At 42.5% G+C, this 19,081-nt stretch overlaps 1 protein-coding gene and 1 long non-coding RNA gene across 2 annotated transcripts in view; one reads left to right on the top strand and one right to left on the bottom strand.

The window, feature by feature from the left end:
* Positions 1–10,312: 10,312 nt before the first annotated feature.
* Positions 10,313–12,809, bottom strand: LOC112945485. Its single transcript, XR_003249020.1, has 2 exons — positions 12,721–12,809; positions 10,313–10,463 (listed from the first exon to the last, which is right to left on the bottom strand). It is a non-coding gene; the product is annotated as an uncharacterized LOC112945485 (long non-coding RNA).
* Positions 12,810–15,525: 2,716 nt separating this feature from the next.
* TAF1B (TATA-box binding protein associated factor, RNA polymerase I subunit B) overlaps positions 15,526–19,081 on the top strand; it is a 46,948-nt gene continuing 43,392 nt past the window's right edge. Inside the window, exon 1 of the mRNA XM_026037062.1 lies at positions 15,526–15,564. Within this exon, the coding sequence (XP_025892847.1) occupies positions 15,526–15,564 (39 nt within the window). The remainder of the gene's footprint in view (positions 15,565–19,081) is intronic.

Below are 19,081 nucleotides of genomic sequence, written 5' to 3'. Positions count from 1 at the left end.
AGACATTTTAGCATGGTTTAAACAAAGACCTGTCATGCTACACTATCCTGATTTCTTTCTCTGATACATTTAACTGACTCTTAGAGGAAAAAAAAAATGTCCTAAATTTATTTTTTTCTTATTTTCAGTAAAACATTTCATATGTCTCTGAATGAGGAAGAAATGCAAGACTCATAGAAGGATTGGATAAAATATAAGTGATAACTAAACAAATTATTGGGATACAGGATGGCTCTTTATTTTAGGATCTATAAAAAAATAAATCTTGGAATCAACATACTATTTTTGTCAATGAGCCTGTCATAAAAAAAACATGCCAATGCTAATGGAATTTGCCACTGAGCCAGACAGAAGAACCAGAATTCAATTCAAAAACATGAAGGACTTTGTGAACTATAGGAATAAGAAAATGATGGGCCTTAAAAGGCAAGGTCATGCATTAGTTTTGTTATAAACTTGGAATTAATCTGTAGACAAGCAAAAGATCTGAGAAGACTGGTAACTATAAACCTAACTATAAACTACAGCAGTGAAGCAGGAAAATGTGATGTTTGTAACCTTTGGTTTCCCTCGTAGTTGATATGTTAGTGTGCTCCATAGTTGGATGGGAATAGTACTCCTTGACCTCCTATTTTGACGTGAGTCCTTGTGTAAGAGGCTTATTTTAAACTTGAACAATAAAGCTTTGGATGGCCAAAGTCAGCTGGATGACTACCCTCCCCGGGATGCCTTTTGCGCGAAAGCCCCGATTTACACCACTTTTTGTTCTGCATGTTGCTGTTGGCTTTCGCTTGAAGCGGTGTGTGAAAAGAAAACATGACTGTAATAATCAGACACCTGAAGTTTCAATTATTTTTGAAAGGACAGAGTGTCTCAAGCCTGTCTATGAAATGCTTTTTCAGTGTGCCTTTTAAAAAGGTTGCTCATGGTGAGCTGCTGTGGGTGGAGGGCTTCCTAAAACACTGCCCACCAGGCTGGTGCTGTTGGGCTGATTCATGACATGAATAGCTGCTTAATAACCCGCAAACACCTGGAATTACATCACCAGAAGAAGCTGGAAGGTTTGGGGATGCATTTTTGTGCAATCAGTGACCCCTGTTGATAACCTGGTTGCAAGGACTAAGAGGCTGGCCCGAGCTGGAGGCCTATGGTGGCAGGTAGGACACGCCACGACGTGGTCACAAATGTGTCAGGAGCTCCAACGATACTGTCCTGCAAAAATGCACCAGAAGACTCCAACTCAGCAGTAACTGCTGCCCATTATCGGTGCTTAAGCGTTAATTTGCACTGGCTATTTTGCTGCTGATGATCACTCTTCCCACCCAGGTGTGCTGGTAAGGCTGAGGGCCAATTCCACCAAAACGTTTTGTCTCTCTCTGCTCTCAGCCTCGTTTTATCTCTCTGCTCCGTGCATTACAGGGCTGCATTTCTAAGCCAGCCCCTGCACTGCTGCTAGGCCACCAGATGTGGGGTGGCATCGATACCCAGCTGTTTGGCTGCCTGGTTGCATTTCCCATGGTTTGTTCGAACGCTTAAGCAAAACCGACTGCTCTCTTGCAGTATTCAGGAGCAGCTCTCCATCCGCCTACCAGGTCTGGGTGCAAATGCACAAATATTTAACTGGTGAGCATGGGCTGCAGTGGTTTCCAACAGCTTCTGCACAGGTGGAGGCACTTCACCTGGAGCAAAGAGCTGGAACCAAAGGGCTGGCCCTCAAGTGAACAGCAATGGACTCAGCGGGCTGCAATCAGCCACGTTGCTCGTCCGAGGAGATGGAAAAGCTGCTAGATATATAACGTAGAGTCTTGGGAAATGAAGTTACGCTGGTCAAAATCGCCCTGGCAGTGTAAAAATGCCTCGTGAAGGCAGCTCTGAGGAGAGCCTGCCTTTCCACTGCGGTGAGCACCCGCATGCGGGTTGTGTGGTTAGGTGGAAAATGCTACGCTGGGATCCCAGGGACCAACGGGGACAATTACATGCTGGAGGAAACGATAAGGATCACTAATCAGCTTGCAAATCACCTAATCAAAGCGTGCTCCTCGCATCCCACTGTTCCACTGGATTTAGAGCTATAATTATCCTATTTTTTTTCCCCAATCAGATTTACATGAGTATTTATTTTTGTGCACTAAACATATTGTCCTCCACAGATTTGAGATTTTTTTAGTCAGTTAGGCTTCTCAAACAGCCACCTTGCACAGTAATTCTTAACCTTGGGCCCACGCAGACATATATACAAAAAAGCTTTTCTCTGCTACTGCTCTTGGCTTACGTGCAGTATTTTATGGTTAATACTTTTTTTTTTTATTCAGAATTTTGTAAAAAATCAGGCTGAATACTAGTAGATGATTTTGTGGTATTATAAAAGATTACATCTATTATTTGGAATGCTTTGATTCTCAGAACAAGTAAAATACATCTCTGAAGGTTAGCTAAACCCCAGCCCGTTTCTTTTTCATTACCTTTTTCACCTCTTTTTACAGATCAGCTAGACCTAACATACCACGTATTGAAAGCAGAGTGGTAGTTATTAGGAGAGTATTAGCATATTTTTAGGCTACCTAATATTATTCTTTTTAAAGATTATTAACAGAGCTTTTTTTTTTTTTCCTCACTTCTCCATAGTTTGCATTGGGAATTCAGCAACTAACATAAGGTCTCTGCTGTTCTCCTGGAAGATCTCCTGATACGGTTGCCTTGAGAAGAGCCAAGAAGCCTTCCCCTTTCTGCGTTTCCCAGGCCAGAATCCCACAGCATCCCAGGAGATGCTGTTTCAGGTGGGACGCACGAAACTGGAAGCCCTTCCTTTCCACTTCCACTCCTCAAGTGAAAGGACACATTGGACACACACTGCAAAAGCTGGGAAGCGATAGGTTCTAGTACGTAGTTCTAGCACACAGTAACATTACACATAAGGTTATCTGGCATTAATGGAGCTATGCCTTAGCGGCTCCCGATCTTGAAGCTTACACGAGTTTTTGAATCTTGTTTTGTTAGGCAAGAGTCTTGTTTGTCAGGTATAGACCGAAATTCTCAGCAAGAAATCCAGAAGCTCAAATTTGAAAANAAAAAAAGAAAAAAGAAACCCCAAACAGACAAAACCAAAAAAAAAAAAAGACAGAAGCCACACCTGTGTAGGAATAAGTACTGGCTATTGCATTGAATGGATATACTAAGTACAAAACCAAAATGAAACCAGTATTTCTATATGTAAAAATTTCCAAAATAGTCTTAATCACACAGCTGTTATATGGTCTGCATAGTGCATGAAGCAAGGGAAATTTTTCCTCATTCTAAGCTTAAAGCTGTAGAGAAAGGAGAAGGAATATATATTTCACAGCTATAAACGAAACTTCATCTTTACGCGACATTATTCAACTTGCTATGACAAATCCCACTACAAAAACTCTTTTATTGACCTAAAAATTTCAATCCCTTGCCACCGATTTCTCCACTTCAGTAAGAAGCAACGCCAAGTCCATCACAGCAAATATATGACACTCAGGAAATCAGAGCGCTTTAGCAAAAAGAAAACAAATCCCACCTTTTAAATCAAGAAGTTGTTGTGACCATATATGTTTTCCATATGTTGTTATATGTTTACCGAGCCAAAAAAGTCTTTGCATTCAAGGTCTCAAAGCTTAGAAGTAGCTGTAACATATCAAGCACAGCCCCATGTTGCTACTGGAATAAAAGTTTCCACCAGGCTGCCAAAAGTAAGCAGAGAACGAACCCGCCCTCTAAAAGGTTTACATATATTTCAAATGGGAGTGAAACACGATAAAGAGATGGGGAAAAAAAAGCATCAATTCATTGAACCAATAAATAAACCATCTAAATTCAAGACGAAGCCTGAGAAAGACACTACAGAAAAATAAAACACATTTGCTGAAGCGGTTCCTTCCGTCAATCATCCAAAGCAATTCTGCTCCTCATGGGTTCAGGAAAAGTTGACAAGGAGCAAAGAAATCCCCAGAAGACGTACAAAAGACAAAAGACCAGCCTCTTAATGCTGAGCTTTATTGCTTGGTTCTGGATTAATCCAAACTGGCTCTGCTATAACAGAAGTCTCTGGCCAGGCTCCTTCACTGCAGTTTTACAGGCAGTAAAAAAATGAAAAAAAAATTGAGTTTTACAGGCAGTAAAATTGAGAAATGCAAGATAACTGTGCAGGCCATACACCCCATACACCCCATACACCCCATACATCCCATACGCCCCATACATCTGACTCACAACCAACACAGTCCCCTATATTGTGTGGAATTTGACTGTGTCTGGCCATAGCTGTCAGCAGATGCTCCACAAATACGGGAGATGAGAGAAGGCCAAGAAAGGGGCTGTTCCCAGGATTGTGCCGGTTAAAACTCCTCCTGGGATTCCTTGGGATTAGCTGGCGGGTCGCTCAGCACAGTTTGTCCTGGTGCCCACTGGTGGCTAAATCACGCTGAGCTCCAGGACTGATAACAGGATTATTAATTCTGCCACAATTCTGCAACATTTTGTAATATTGGCCAGACTTGGCAGCAAATCCCTTTGTTTCCGTCTCTGGAAATAAGTCCCCCAAATCCTGGGCTATTAACTACTTTGGCAAAGATTTTCTTTTTTCCCCTGAGAAAACTACCATGCCCACCACCTGATGATTGCAGCAAGAGAACTGCATGTAATGTTGACAGGATTAAAAATTATAACACTTAAAAAGTTTCAAAGTAAGTCAATATGAGAAGCAGTAGAAACCCCAGACTGCTGCAAACTCTGGAAGCAAAATATATTGGAGAAGTGGATGCTTACAGCTGTGCACTGAAGCAGAAGATATGAAAGCCCATTATTTAAAATGTGTGATAAATTATCTGCTGTCAGTCTTTGTACTGCAATACAAATAAATCAATGATCAGTTTAATGGGGCACTGGCATGAAAGCAATACTGGCATTCAAACAAAGAAAACAATGAAGACAGCAATAGAGGATTATATTTCCACTCCTATTAAATTGATCAATGATTGGGATATCTACCTGCAGTCCTGAGCTATTTATATACCAGAAATCCAAAACAAGTGAACTGTTAGAAATGCATAATTTGAAATCTTTATTCCTAGAAAAAGGGCTGTATTAAGGCCAAGCTGTAGGATTTTCCAGAACTGGAGTGTAAAGCTGCACATGCACCTTCAAGAGAATTTTAAAGTCTCTTGCCTTTGTCAAGTCCATGTAACAAATTACCTAAGGGCAATGAGCTATACATGGTGTTTTGGGAACTGTGACATTGCATCAGATAGGAATTTTATTATTTGGACAGATAATTAATGATGTGTTTGCTTAAGGGCTCAATTAATAAATATTTATGCATTTGTTTCTGGTATACATGCTTTATCAGCAGAATGCCAGTATGCTTTGAATGATGTCATTTACAACCAATATATATTAAATGGTGTTTTTAAGGGTAAATGATTTTGTATAACATAATGCATTATGTTAATGTGGTTCCATGCACTTTTACTGGTTTACTGGGAGGCATCCAGATACAATTTATTGGAAATAAAAGATTGTGTTTACTAGTCAGCATAACTACCTCATATTACAAAAGAGTCTTATGTAAAAAAAATTGAAGAATGCATTAAAGTACTTTGTGATGTTTTAGGTGTAAAATTAAAGGTGGCAAAAATACATGCTACATATATACATGTATAAAAATATACGCTATAAGCATCTTTCTTTGTATTGTTTGGAAGTAACCATGTTATTTTATACTGAGAAGCATTTTAGGGGAGTAGTAGGTAGCCATCAGGCTACCATGACTGGATTTAAATTTGGTTTACTATTAGGATAGCGAGTACTAGTAACTGCAAAGAAACCTAAGACCCCTCTTTTGGACTACTGTATGAAGAAGCAAAGCATTTTTGAAACTCCAGGACTGTAAAGGGATGTTACAGACAATATATTAGGGCTTGTCTTCATTAGGAGGTTCGTGTCAGTCATAAGTCAATTATTCCATTAATTTGACTCCCATCAAAAAACAAAACCCTGCCTTCCTTGTATTAAAAATGACTGGGTATAGAGGTGAGATCTAAAATAGACAGTCTTAGCTTAACAACTTAGCTGTTGTTTCTAAAATGTTACAGCACCAGTCTGCATCCATATAGTGATTAAGGAATGCTCATCTCGCCATCCCATGAACTTCTCAGCTCATGGATTCTCCTTGTTGTGTAGTTATTCCTCATTTTCAATCAAGAAGGCAATCACATACTATTTCACACCAACTATCTCAAACTACTGTCTCTCTTATAGGACATCTCTATCTCCATATGATGATTGTCTTCCCAGAATAACCATCAAAAGGCCTAGTCTTCAGATAGCTGTGAGGAAGTGACTCTGAACAGAAGCACCTGATTTTTTTTTCATTCCAGTTAGCTATGGTGCTGCAAATGACTTCAGCATGAGCTAGAAAGGAATTTTACACAATTCTCAGCAGCCTGATTTTATTTGACATCTTTAACATCTGAATCAGTCAAAGGAAAATGTAAAGAAAAGAACTGAAGCTCTGCTGGTGATGAATGTATCATACTCCTCCTGCAAATGGCATTTGTGCCCATTAAATAACCTTTATCAGCTGAGATGATAGAATCTGAGGTGCTGCTGGCACAGTAATTCCTACCAGTGTCTTAGTTCCCTGTCTCTCCCTAATCCAAAGGAGCAGGAAGCCAGGCCTGCAGCCTCCTCAGCTGCACTAGGCAGACCATGGCCTGTAGGTCCTGCCCTCAGCTCAGCACTGGTGAGGCCACACATGGACTTCTGGGTTCACTACTCACTCCACAGAACAAGAGACATGGAGATACAGGGAGGCATCTGGAAGCTTCGTATGAGGAAAGACTAAGTGAGCTGGGCCTGGTTAGCCTGGAGAAGACTGAGAGGGGATATGATTAACATGTATAAATAGCTGAGGGGAGAATGTAAAGAGGACTGGGCCAAAGTCTTCCAAGTGATGGTCAGCGACAAGACAAGGAATAATGAGTGTAAATTAAAACATAAGAAGTTTAATCTCCATATGAGGAGGAACTTCTTTCCTGTGAGGGTGCCAGAGCCCTGGAACAGGCTGCCCAGGGAGGTTGTGGAGTCTCCTTCTCTGGAGATCTTCCAAGCCCGCCTGGATACCACCCTGTGCCCCGTGCTCTGGGTGTCCCTGCTGGAGCAGGGAGGTTGGACTAGATGATCTCCAGAAGTCCCTTTCAACCTCAACCATTCTGTGATTCTGTGATATAGAAGTGAGCCCCCACTCACATTCACAAACAGGCAGAGGCTGAGACAGTTGGGATTGTTCAGTCCGCAGACAAGAAGGCTCAGGGGATCTTATCCCTGTGAATAAATCCCTGATGGCAGTAAAGAAGACAGAGCCAGACACTATCTAGTGGGAGTAGATAAAGGCAGTGAGCATAAAATGAAATACAAGAACTTATATTTAAACAGAAGAAAAAACTTTCTGCTGGAGGAGTGACTGAGCACTGGATCAAATAGCCCAGAGATGATGTGGAGTTCCCGTCTTTGGAAATATTCCAAAGCCATCTGAATGCATTCCTGGGTAACCTCTTCCAGTTGATGCAGGTTCGAGTGTGGGGCTTAGACTAGATGATCTCCAGGGGTCTCTTCCATCCTTAAATATTCTGTGATTCTGGACCGTCTCAAACTGTTTACAAACTGGATCCAGACTGGATGATGTAGCTCCACAAGCATCAGTATCTCTAGAAGCTGTTGTGGCTCAGACATTCCTGTCAATATTTTAGCAGGACAATATTTTTAGATGGTGTTAAAATGCCTAGCTCATGTCCACAAGCAGCAATACATCTCAAGAAGTGATGAAGCAAATAGAAAATTTCACAAAGTCTGGTCAGCTGTTCCCAAAAGGTCTTGTAGTGGAACTTTTGAGATTTGAGAAAGCATCTCCTTCATGAGCTGTGCTTTGTGCCTGTGGAGCTGGAAGATAAAGGTGACCTGGAGATACCTGAAGGAGTGTGTAGTCTCCAGTTAAGAGAGAAGGGAAGATGAACAGAAGAAACAACTCAGTGATATGTGCTTGTGTCAAATGATAGATTCCTTCCAGATCATTACGTACTGATCACTATGAGCGCATCACTCATGAGCTTTATGTTCAAAATCATTTCTCTTCCTCTTCTCATGATAAGCATCCTGGACAGAATAACAGGAACCAGCCCTGGGGTTCAGTGGCGACACTGATAATAATTTCATGATTCATGAATTGGCCATTGTGAAAGAATTAGCAAAGATGCATTTTGCTTAATGTTCTTGCCTCAGACTTAGAAAGATGCTTTGCTTTCTGATGCTAGTCAGAAAAGTGTTCTTTAGAACATGTTTCTGAATTAGGCCAGGAGAATAGTTAGGTTGTGCATTAATCCCTCCTCAAGCCCTGCTTAATACAATATATTCTCAGAAAGTGATAGTTAAGTGGAGAGCAGTGAGACTTGCTCCTACATATTAAATATACATAGATATATAAATAATTAAAATTGCTTCTTCCCATTCTCCTCACGTATTACTTTAGCTACCTAAATGATGAAGTCTTTGGAGCAGGAAACACATAACAGCATTTGTTTGGGAAGTGCTTATCAAACTCAGATAACAGCTATATAATGGCTGTGTCAACCTGGAGCGCTCCAGCACTGATCTTGCACAGATGCCAGAGTGCTGTGCAGCATCTGGCAGGTTTCTGCATGGGGCATTTACCGCTGGGACAGTTCATCTAAACAGAATCCATTAACATCACAGCAAGCTGCTAAAAGCCTGGATCACACTGTCCTGGGTTTTTTTGTTTGTTTTTAATAGTCATAATATGTGTACGTGTTTCAGCAGTGCTTTCTCACATCCTAGCCAAAGAGAGATGAAAACACAAGGACAGAGCACTCAGACGTCTCGGGCTGATGGCAGGTCTCTGATCTGCTTGCCAGGATGGAAACTCACTGGCCCCAGAAGAGCACACCTCTTCCTTCACGGGGTAATTCTGGGCTAGACTGTTTTGTTTCCTTATTTGCTGTTACAGAGCTACTCAGCTCTGCATGTTCTCCCATGTGGGTGGAGATCATCTCTAAGCCTTTGCCAGCACCTTCTTAACTCTTTTGAAGCGAAGGGTCACACATGAGCATTTTCTGTTGTTGTCAACCTATGCTTCAAAGTTGTGTCAGATTTGCTTTGTGAATGGATTATTTTAACATACTTTATTATATAATTTTGTTAAAAGAACCTTCCATCAAGTCTAAAAGTCACTAAGGTGACTAATAAGAACTTGTGTTTTTTTCTCATGGGCTTTTGAATGAATAAGGGTGGAAAGTAGGCAGATTTTGACAAATAGCTTCATATGTTAACTCCGCAACAATTTCATGTCTTTGCCCTATATGTGCAGACCATATGTTCACCAAGCAAAAGAGTCCACTCTAATAAAGAGGCATGTATAGATGATTGCTCTCTAGCTTGCCAAGATGTTAAATATGTCAAGGACTGCCACCTTGGAAGTTCACAAACCACATGTCAGGCCCCAAATAAGCAGCCTGTATTTCTTTAAAGAAGAAATTGCAGGGCTTGACCTGTCTCTTCATATTTTAAGCTCTTTCTTGCTCTTGTGTGCATATGTGGGAAGACGACGGTATCTCTCAAATTACTAGAATCTAGTTTCTGATGAAGAAGCTCCCATCCTACATCTCTAGGATGCTCCCATCCTATATCTGTCATTTGCATTCCCAGCCCTTCTATCAGACCTGCTTTATGTACTCACCCAGCCCTGTGAGCTCTGCTCTGGCTACTCAGCATGTCCACGTGGCTTTAGAAACCAGAAAATACAGTGGCTGCTTTTTTTTCCCCCCACCTTTCCAGGCCTGATGTTGCACAAAAGCAGAGGCAGGTGAAAGAAAATAAAGCTCCCCTGAACTGCCAGGCTCTTCCTACTTCTGAACTCCTTACCCTGGGATGTTAACAAAGTTTTGCAACAGTAAGGATTGAGGGTAAGCTTGGCCGCCAGTATCTAGGCCAAGAATACAATAACAGGAGTGTAATTCTGTCTGTTGTGACAGGGAAGGAGAAAAGGTTGAAATGTGTATTAGTTATAGAAAAGCATTTTGATGGATTGAAGTGGAGGTAACTGTGTCACTTTTTTAAACATTTTAGTCTAAAAATTATTTCACTGCCTATTTTCAAATAAACCATTTCACATACGTGTTTTTATGTTTTTCTCAACATTTCCATTTTTCAGATGCAAAAAAAATTATAAAAAGGGGAAAAAACACTCCCCCGTCACCATCCTCCAAAGTATTTATTCAAATCTTCAAATAACTATTTCTGCTTTCTCTCCTTTCCCCATTTCAATGCTTCTTCAGACAGAAATGTTGATCAGATGGAGTTTCACTTCAGAGCTGAACTTTGCAGGAAGTCTCCCATTCAGGAGACCAGCTTCAGTCCCAGACAAAATGCTGTGAGTTACAGGGACAGAAAACAAACAAACAAATGAAAAACAAACAAACAAACAACAAAGGCTGGCAACACTGCAAAACACAGGGTATCTATAGGCGGAATATATTCCCAGGCTGGGGAAATACTGAATTTTCACAACACTGAAGCAGATAAGCTGGAGGTGGACGGAATTTTTCTCCTAGCACTCCCTCGTACAAATAAACACTGCTGAGAAAACAAACTTGTTTAGGGTGAGAGCGGGCTGAATTAAACAGCGGTATCCATTTGTGGTCACCTAAAGCTGCTTCAATGCAGATCGCTTATCTTTGTTTACTGTTCTAAATCACCAAATGGTGTGAGCAATTTTGGGCATGGGTGTATGCTGTTTATGCCTTTGTTTGTGACTGCTTGCCCCTGTCATATGAACGTGGACAAAATGAAAATAAGATTCCTCGCCTGACTTTAAGATCTTCCTTTCTAATGACTGTTAAGGATATTTAGACTACTTTAGAATTTTAAAATCAGTGGGTTTAATTAAAGTATTGCTTTCTTACCTAGGATACAGTCTTGAATCAGCATTACTTGTTTGGCTAAAATGAAGGAATGGAATAAAGATTGTGAAGGCATCATTAATCTGGGCACGTGGCCTTTTTACCACAATTATATTGTGTGAGAAAGAAAGTATTTATTGGTTATCACTAAAAAAACCTCAGGTGAGATCAAGCCCCAAATCCATGGTCCATGAGACCGCACGATTTCACTCATTACCTTCAGAGTGTCATCAGGCTGTTGCCCATGAAGTGAAGGTGACTTTATTGCACAGGTATGTGCTAGCTTTTTCCCTAGGCAAGGGTGGGAACTCGGAGCTTTCCATGGGTCATAGATTTGTATCCCACCTCTGGTTCAAAGTCTTTTTGGAGGCGATCTCACTTGAAGAGGTGTTTTAAGTAAACAATATGCCTAGGGAAAAAGAATGACTATTTTTTTAAAAACAATAGAGCCAACAGAAAATGTTGAAAAGGTAACACAAGAAGTGGGGACTGTAAGAGAATTCATTATTTATATGCTTTTAATGTGCAAGGACTGTAAAAGAAGACACATGTAAATGTGTAACAAAAGCACAACAAGGACAATGAAATGAAAAAAATGGTGCAATAATAAACAGAATAATGCACTGCAGGATTATGCACTGCTCTGACTAACAGAAATTACGGCGTTCAGATCTACAGATCCAGTTGTGTGTGGTGACAGTGACACTCCTCTGTTTCACAAGGATGAGCTAAGACTAAATATTTCAAACTGTGATAAGTCCTACAGTACAAATACAAACACCTAGCCTAAGTCAGCATTCAGAGGGCGTGAGCCAAAATCCATGGAAATGAGTGCAAATCTTTCCACTGTCTTGGTGGGTTTTGGATGGGGAACTTCAAATTTACACTTTAATGAGCATGCAAATAATTTTGTATTAAAAAGCAGGAAAATAACTGGAGCAGGAACACAAAGAATACTTTCAACTAGGTCACCAGATGGACATTTTTCATTTGTAATTATATCATTGTCCTCAAGTAAAAACTGTATCATTTACAAACTAAAAAAGTCTGGAGGTGAAACATTGATAAACTGAATAAAAATAGAGCATGATTCACCTCTCCTTTTCCATTTTGCATCCTTTGCACAAAATCTCTATTTAAAAGAGGTTTCAGCACTTTTCTCCTGTTTGTAACTCAATTCCTTTGTTGCTGGTGAACATATTACTTTAGGCAAAAGGTTTGCTGGAACTCTACAGTGCTCCAGCTCACTATAAAAAACAGCTTGTCAAGGAGTCACAATTACATCTCAGTTCTAGTTAGGGCCCATTTTTATAATAACAGTCGTATCTACTTTTTATAGCTGTCTAGAAAAACAGTACATGCACTGCATGACTTTCCATAAACTTAATTGCATCTTTCAATTGTTTATAATTTGAGTGTTGTAGTTAGAACAAATACATTCTTTTAAATTCTCTTTTTAAACTCTGCATTCCTGCATGAGTATTAATGACAAATCTATAACAAAAGTTGTTTATTGTGGTAGGAATAGAAATTGAGAAAGAATGTGTTAATTTTTATTACTGTTTAAGGCTATGTTAAATACTATTTTAATTCAGTTTCAATTGCTGAACATTTACTTATCCAAGACCATGTCTATTTTAGATTAACATTTATCAATTATGCTTTGTAGCCCTGAACGTAAATGTCACTTTTGAAGAGTACTGCATCTTAGGTAAGGTGATCCTACCGGTTCTTCCGGATTCTCCTGAATCCCACTGGATTCTTCTTTTGACAGATTTGAATCCAAAGCTTGGGAGTGTTCTCCTACTTGACTCTCCTTTATCCCTGTGTAGAGATAATATAGAATCTTCAATCATGCTTTATGAAACAAATGCTGGAAATCTGCTCCTAGCAAGACCCATGATCCATGAAAGGAAGGAAGGAAGTATCCTAGCAGAAGATGCATTTGTAAAGAAAATTTACATTTTTTGAAACCAGGAAGAAGTTGTTCTGTGCTATAACCTCAGTCTGTATGTTTCTATGCATGTTATTCTACTATCCTAGGCATTTTTAGAGATGATTTCATTTTAATTACAGGGGAAAAGAATGAAGTGACCATTAAAGATACAAATAGGTACCTGCTATTTACATCTTTTGAACAAAAAGACAAATCGAACTGCATTACACATAAAGGATATTTTGTCTGTTAAGCTTTTCTATTAAGGTTTTGCCTAAAAAGAATGCTTTCTCAGGCTGGATTCATTGTGCACACATTGTAGCATGGTTGTGAATGCTAATGATGTTTGGTAACAGTGACTTTGAATGCAGTATATTTTTTGAAATGTAATTTAACTTGGAGCTCTGCTAGTGTGTAATTAATTAAAAAAGCTTCTGGAGCTGCAACTTAGCTCACTGGAGGATGGGTGAAAGGAGGCAAGACTGCTCAGTATGCTACTCCTGTCCTGAACTCTGTTGTCTCATGATTTAACAACCAGTCTGATTACCTGAACCTGCCCATTTATCTCAACAGTAACATCTCTAGCACTTAGATAATAGCTCTAATATGACAATCCCATTTGTGCCTGTGTGTTTCTTTAGCTATTTAAGGACTATCGCTGAGGCAGACTTTTAAAATATGTGTTTATATAAAATACATTCTTAAGACATACCTAAGGACCCTGTTCTGAAAATAAAGTTACTGCTGCATTAAGGTACTGAAGAAAATACAAGATCTCTTTTTTTGGTGAAACTGTAGGCTGATATCTGTGTACTGGAACTGACTGTGTGCTGCTTGGATGGGCAGGATACCTAATGGGAAATGATGGGAGAGAAATAGTAAAAGGGCCATTTTACAGTGCCTATTGCAACCTAATAGCCACCAGGACTACCCATCACATCTCTGCAGGCACGATGGCCAGGGAATATTTTTGGTAAGGGATTAGACCCATCTTTGCTATTTCTCAGGTCACAGAGCTCTGGGCAGTCTTTGGGCCCTGATGGTCCCAATTGCTGATGTTAACAAATGACTGCAGGAGAAAGCAAGTCTGCAGCAGAAGAGCAGGGCAGTGACTCCAAAACTTCAGGGAATTGATTCGCTGCACAGTAAAAAACTAAATGTTTCTATGCCCATGAACTTAAAAGTACAACAACAACAACAACAAAAACCCACCTCCAGAACTTGGTAGGACATAATCAATACATTACTGCCTTTCCTGGCTTTGCCACTGTCTGCATTTTGCCTCATTTTGCCTACATTCCTGTGCTCCCCACATGTACTTCTCTCAGCTGCCTCGTTTTAATCACACAGCAGGGCTGTGTGATACACTGCGCGTTTACATTACAGGCATTTACACACTCACCAGACACACAACCTACGGATTCCTGTCGCATTTGAAATCCCACCCGTGAGCAGCTGCTCCCTGCAAGGTTATCTTGAGGCCCTCGCTGAATCCCAGCTCCAGCAGGTGGCTCTCTGTCCCCTCACAAGCACCATCATGGAATCTAGATCGTTATGCTTGGAAAAGACCTTCAAGATCGAGTCCAGCTGTAAACCCATCAGCACCCTGCTGCTACATCTTGTCCCTAGGTGCCTCATCTGCACGTTTCCTGAACACTGCCAGGGATGGTGACTCCCTGGGCAGCCTGTTCCAATGCTCGACTACTCTTTCTGTGTAGAAGTTCTTCCTAATTTCACCTGAACCTCCCCTGCCGCAACCTGAGGCCACTTCCTCTTGTCCTATCGGTAGTTTTATTAGGAGTGACGTTAGAAGTGCCTGCCAGACCCTTCTGCATCCTCCTGGGGCTCTGCAGAGGTGCCATGGAGGCCTTCACATCTCCTCCAGGAGGCTTTGGAGCTCGTGGTCAGCAAAGCCAGAAACAACACAAAATCCAACTCAGTTAAAGGTTTCTAACTCAAAGGAATGTTTCATGTTGGCCTTTTAATAAAAATTACCGTGGTGGCCAAGTGCAATTCCTGCTGGTACGGACAGAGAGCAGTCAGCGAGTTGCTCCTCAGGGAAGATCTGTTGTACCCGTGCTACCCGAGGGGAAGGTGGCCAAGGCTCGAGCGAGGCCTCCGCGCGCCTCAGAGCCCCATCCAGCGCCCCCGGCAGACCTCCCACATCACTGCTGACCACCCGCTCGCAGGGCTGCAGGTCCCGCGAGGCTGCACGTGGAGACCTTGACCTTGTAGAGCAGCTCATCCGAGCGGGAGATCCTTCCCTGCCACCTGTGCCCCCACGCACACAGCTGGGAGATGGCGGCTCCCCGTGGTGTGACACACTGGGACGCGGCCGTGCTCCTGTGGGACACAGGGACCCTGCGGCACCTGCGCAAAGCACGGGATGGTGTCAATCCCAGACTCGGTGCATCCGGCCATGCAAGTCTGCTCTGTGTGCGGTACTGACACTTGCGGCTATCAAAAATCCAGCCTCATGCTGCTCCAGGCCAACAAGTGGCTTAACAAAACCTGAGTACCCTTGGAGAAATGCTACCTGCTTTCTGTTGCTTGAGATGTGCCTGGACATATTTCAGTTTTCTTTCACGGCTAGAAATGCGCTTTAAGACAAAAATGAATGTGGAAACTGGAGCTGTAAGATCAACACTAAACATCACGCGGCAATGCAGGGCGTGCCTAAGCAGTAACGTTAAACTTGAGCTTCTTGCCGCTTCCTTCAAAGCTCTGCTCGGCTCAGCCCCTCCCTGGTTATCCCGCCCGGCTGCGCTTGCTGCAACCCCTGCACTCCGCGGCTCTTCCCACCTTCCTCCGCTCCCCCGGGAGCTTCTTGCACAACTGTCTGTGGCTCTCCCTCCTCTGCACCTCGGTTTGGCACAGCTTTTCCCTTGACCCTTTCCTTATGGTAGTTGCTCTTGAAGATTGTTTGCACTGAATTCATCAGGTTTGGCTAAAAGCACCTGTTTCTGGTTTTCCTAATTTTCCTTTGTTCTCTTACAACATGAGTTGTTCCATGGAAAGATTTTCCATGGTACAGAAATGAACCTATAGGTGCTAGCAACTTTGCAGATTTTCTTATTAACTAGAATATGGGTGTTTCTGTCCCGTACTGATCTTCACAATCTTTAGAGCAGTTGAGGTTGCTTGTCTGCTCTAACTCCCTTGCAGTAGGTAGCAAAGGGTACGTTAGACTCTTCAGAGAACCTCTGTTAAAGAAGTTCATGTCCTGGACCCAACACAGTTTCATGTGCTCTATCCTGAGGGGCAGGCTACAGGACGTGTCATTCCGTCCAACATGCAGTTTTTCCTTGTTCACACGTAGGGAATCTGCAGGGAAGAAACAGAAATGTGATACCAGCAATGGAACTCAGTTCATTACAAATTCAAATCAATGGAAACAACAGGACGTATTATTTATCTGAGCCTTGCATCAACCTGACTGCTATGCATAATGATCTTAATTAGAAAAGTCGAGCTGAAGCAGGAAGACAGTCTGTCTCCTAGCTTTGAAATTATCATCCCCCCTATCAGTATGCTTGGGTAACTTGTAATTAGGGACAAAGGTTACAAATAATTTTATATGCTGGAAAACCGGTTTTATACTTGTCATTTCAAAAAATATTTAAGAAATAGATACATGACTTGCTTCCCCCACTGCGCTTAGATTTTTTGCTCCTAGATTACTAGTCTGCACTAATTATCCAATGGTCTTAAGAAATACTTATACAAACTTAGCATTTACATACAGCCCCAAATACTAACACGATGTCAGTCTTTGTATAATTTTTCTTTGTGGATCTCAAGTTATTTTCCAAAGTTTAGTAGCTTTTTATATCTCAAGCTTGTTTCTGAGGAAAGCACAGCTCGAAAAAGTTTAGTGGATGCTCCAAAAGCTGGGAAAGTGCTTGCCCATTCAAAACTTGACTGGCATGTTACATCAGCCCATAATTATACTCTGCAGCTCCCCACAGAGTTGGTCATATTCTTCTTTTCTTGTTTATCTTCCACTGCTATCACTGAAAATGCAGGCTTCTAGTTTTGACAAATTGGCAAAGTTGGATGTGTAAGCTTTCTTTGCAATAGTGTTGATTGGCTGTAATTAGGAAGAAAAAAAAAAACAAAAGAAGTCCTAACTCCAAGGCAGTTATTGCCTTGCTTAATTTAAGCAAGTTATTCAATCTGGATAAATCCGCTGAGTAGGCCCATGGACTATTCGCAGTGTCAAGTCAAACATGAAAACAGCTCTTGGTAGGATCAATACCTCATCTTCCAAACTGCAACACAAGTCTTCCTGTTTTATCACAGATGCAGTTACTCTGATCTTTTTTTTCAAGGTAGTATTTCATCTTAGAAACACATTAGAGAAAGATCAAACTCTCCATCAAATGAAATGGTTTTGCTTTCCCAGAAGAGTATTTTCACAAACAAAAAATATGGAAATTAGAATCACAACTAGGATCTGTTTAATCAAAGTATTAGCTACCTTTCTGTGAGGCTGACAATCACCTTTTAGCATGTCAGGAATTATATGCATAATTTTCTTTAATGAATGTTACAAATGTACATCCCACACTGAAAAAAGATCATAGGTGGTATGAGTAATAACTTTTTTTCTTGAACATAAAGAGTTCCCCTCTAGCTCTGTACATATCCTTCAACATCAATACAACCACAGCTGTCAAGGGAGCCTCACCTCTCCCTATGTATATTTTAGCTTTAATTTTTTCCCATGCTTTCACTTAGTGGACTTTTTTTTTTTTTTTTTTTTTTAAGAGGCCTAAACCAGTTCTCGAGTTTTGTGGGGCAAAATCATTGCAATAACAGATCTGTGTGTTTAGACATCTTTAAACATTATTATTAGCGTACAAGAAATTAGAGACCTGCATCAAGATCTGGAGGTTTGGGGGTTTTCTTAATTGAAAGTGGACTTGAAATCGTTTCCCTCATTCCAGGCTTCCCAAGCCCTTTCCGCAGCTCAGTGAATTCCTATGGCCTCCTTTGGTAAGAGCAGTGTGAGCCCCCGTGTCCCCCCCAGCCTCCTCGTGTCCCCTCAGGGCCTGAGCCCCCATATCCCCTCAGGGACTGAATGGAAATAGTGGATCCCGTTGGTCTCTGAGGGGACATGTCCCCTCAAGGTTCCCCATGTTCCCCTCTGGGCTCCTCATGTACCCTCAGGGCTCCTTATGTCTCCTTGGTCCCTGAGTGCCTGTGTCTCCTGCTGGGCTCCTCATGTCCCCTTGGTCCCTGTGCCCCCATGTCTCCTCCTGAGCTCCTCATGTCTCCTCATGAGCTCCTCATGTCCCCTCAGGGCTCCTCATGTCCCCTTGGTCCCTGAGCGCCTATGTCTCCTGCTGGGCTCCTCATGTCCCCTTGGTCCCTGTGCCCTCATGTCTCTTCCTGAGCTCATGTCCCCTCATGGCTCCTCATGTCCCCTTGGTCCCTGAGCGCCTGTGTCTCCTCTTGAGCTCCTCATGTCCCCTTAGTCCCTGTGCCCCCACGTCCCCTCCTGAGCTCCTCATGTCCCCTCAGGGCTCCTTATGTCCCCTTGGTCCCTGAGCGCCTCTGTCTCCTCCTGGGCTCCTCATGTCCCCTTAGGGCTTCTTATGTCCCCTTGGTTCCTGAGCACCTCTGTCTCCTCCTGTGTCCCCATGTCCCCTCAGGGTTCCTCATGCCCCTTCAGGGCCTGAGCCCCTGTGCCCTCCTGGGCTCTTCACGTCCCCTCAGGGCTCCTCACGTCCCCTTGCTGCCTGACTCCCCATGTCCCCTCCTGAGCTCCTCATGTCCCCCCTGGGCTCCTTATGTCCCCTTGGTCCCTGAGCGCCTGTGTCTCCCCCTGGGCTCCTCATGTCTCCTTGGTCTCTGTGCCCCCATGTCCCCTCCTGGGCTCCTCATGCCCCCTGGATGCCTGGCTCCCCATGTCCCCTCAGGGCTCCTGATGTCCCCTTGGTTCTTGTGCCTCCATTTCCCCTCAGGGCTCTTCACGTCCCCTCAGGGCTCCTCCTGTCCCCTCAGTGCCTGACTCCCCACAACCCCTCCTGGCCTCCCCACGTCCCCTCGGCGCTCCCCGCGTCCCCTCCTGGTTTCCTCACGCCTTCACGGGCGCGGGAAGCGGCCGCGGGGCGGCGGAGCGCGGCGCGGGCGGAACGCGGGCGCC

This window comes from Nothoprocta perdicaria, unplaced genomic scaffold, assembly GCF_003342845.1.
Source record: "Nothoprocta perdicaria isolate Ctin4 unplaced genomic scaffold, notPer1 scaffold_19, whole genome shotgun sequence".
Taxonomy (NCBI): Eukaryota; Metazoa; Chordata; class Aves; order Tinamiformes; family Tinamidae; genus Nothoprocta; species Nothoprocta perdicaria.
This window is presented reverse-complemented; position numbering and strand designations above follow the sequence as displayed.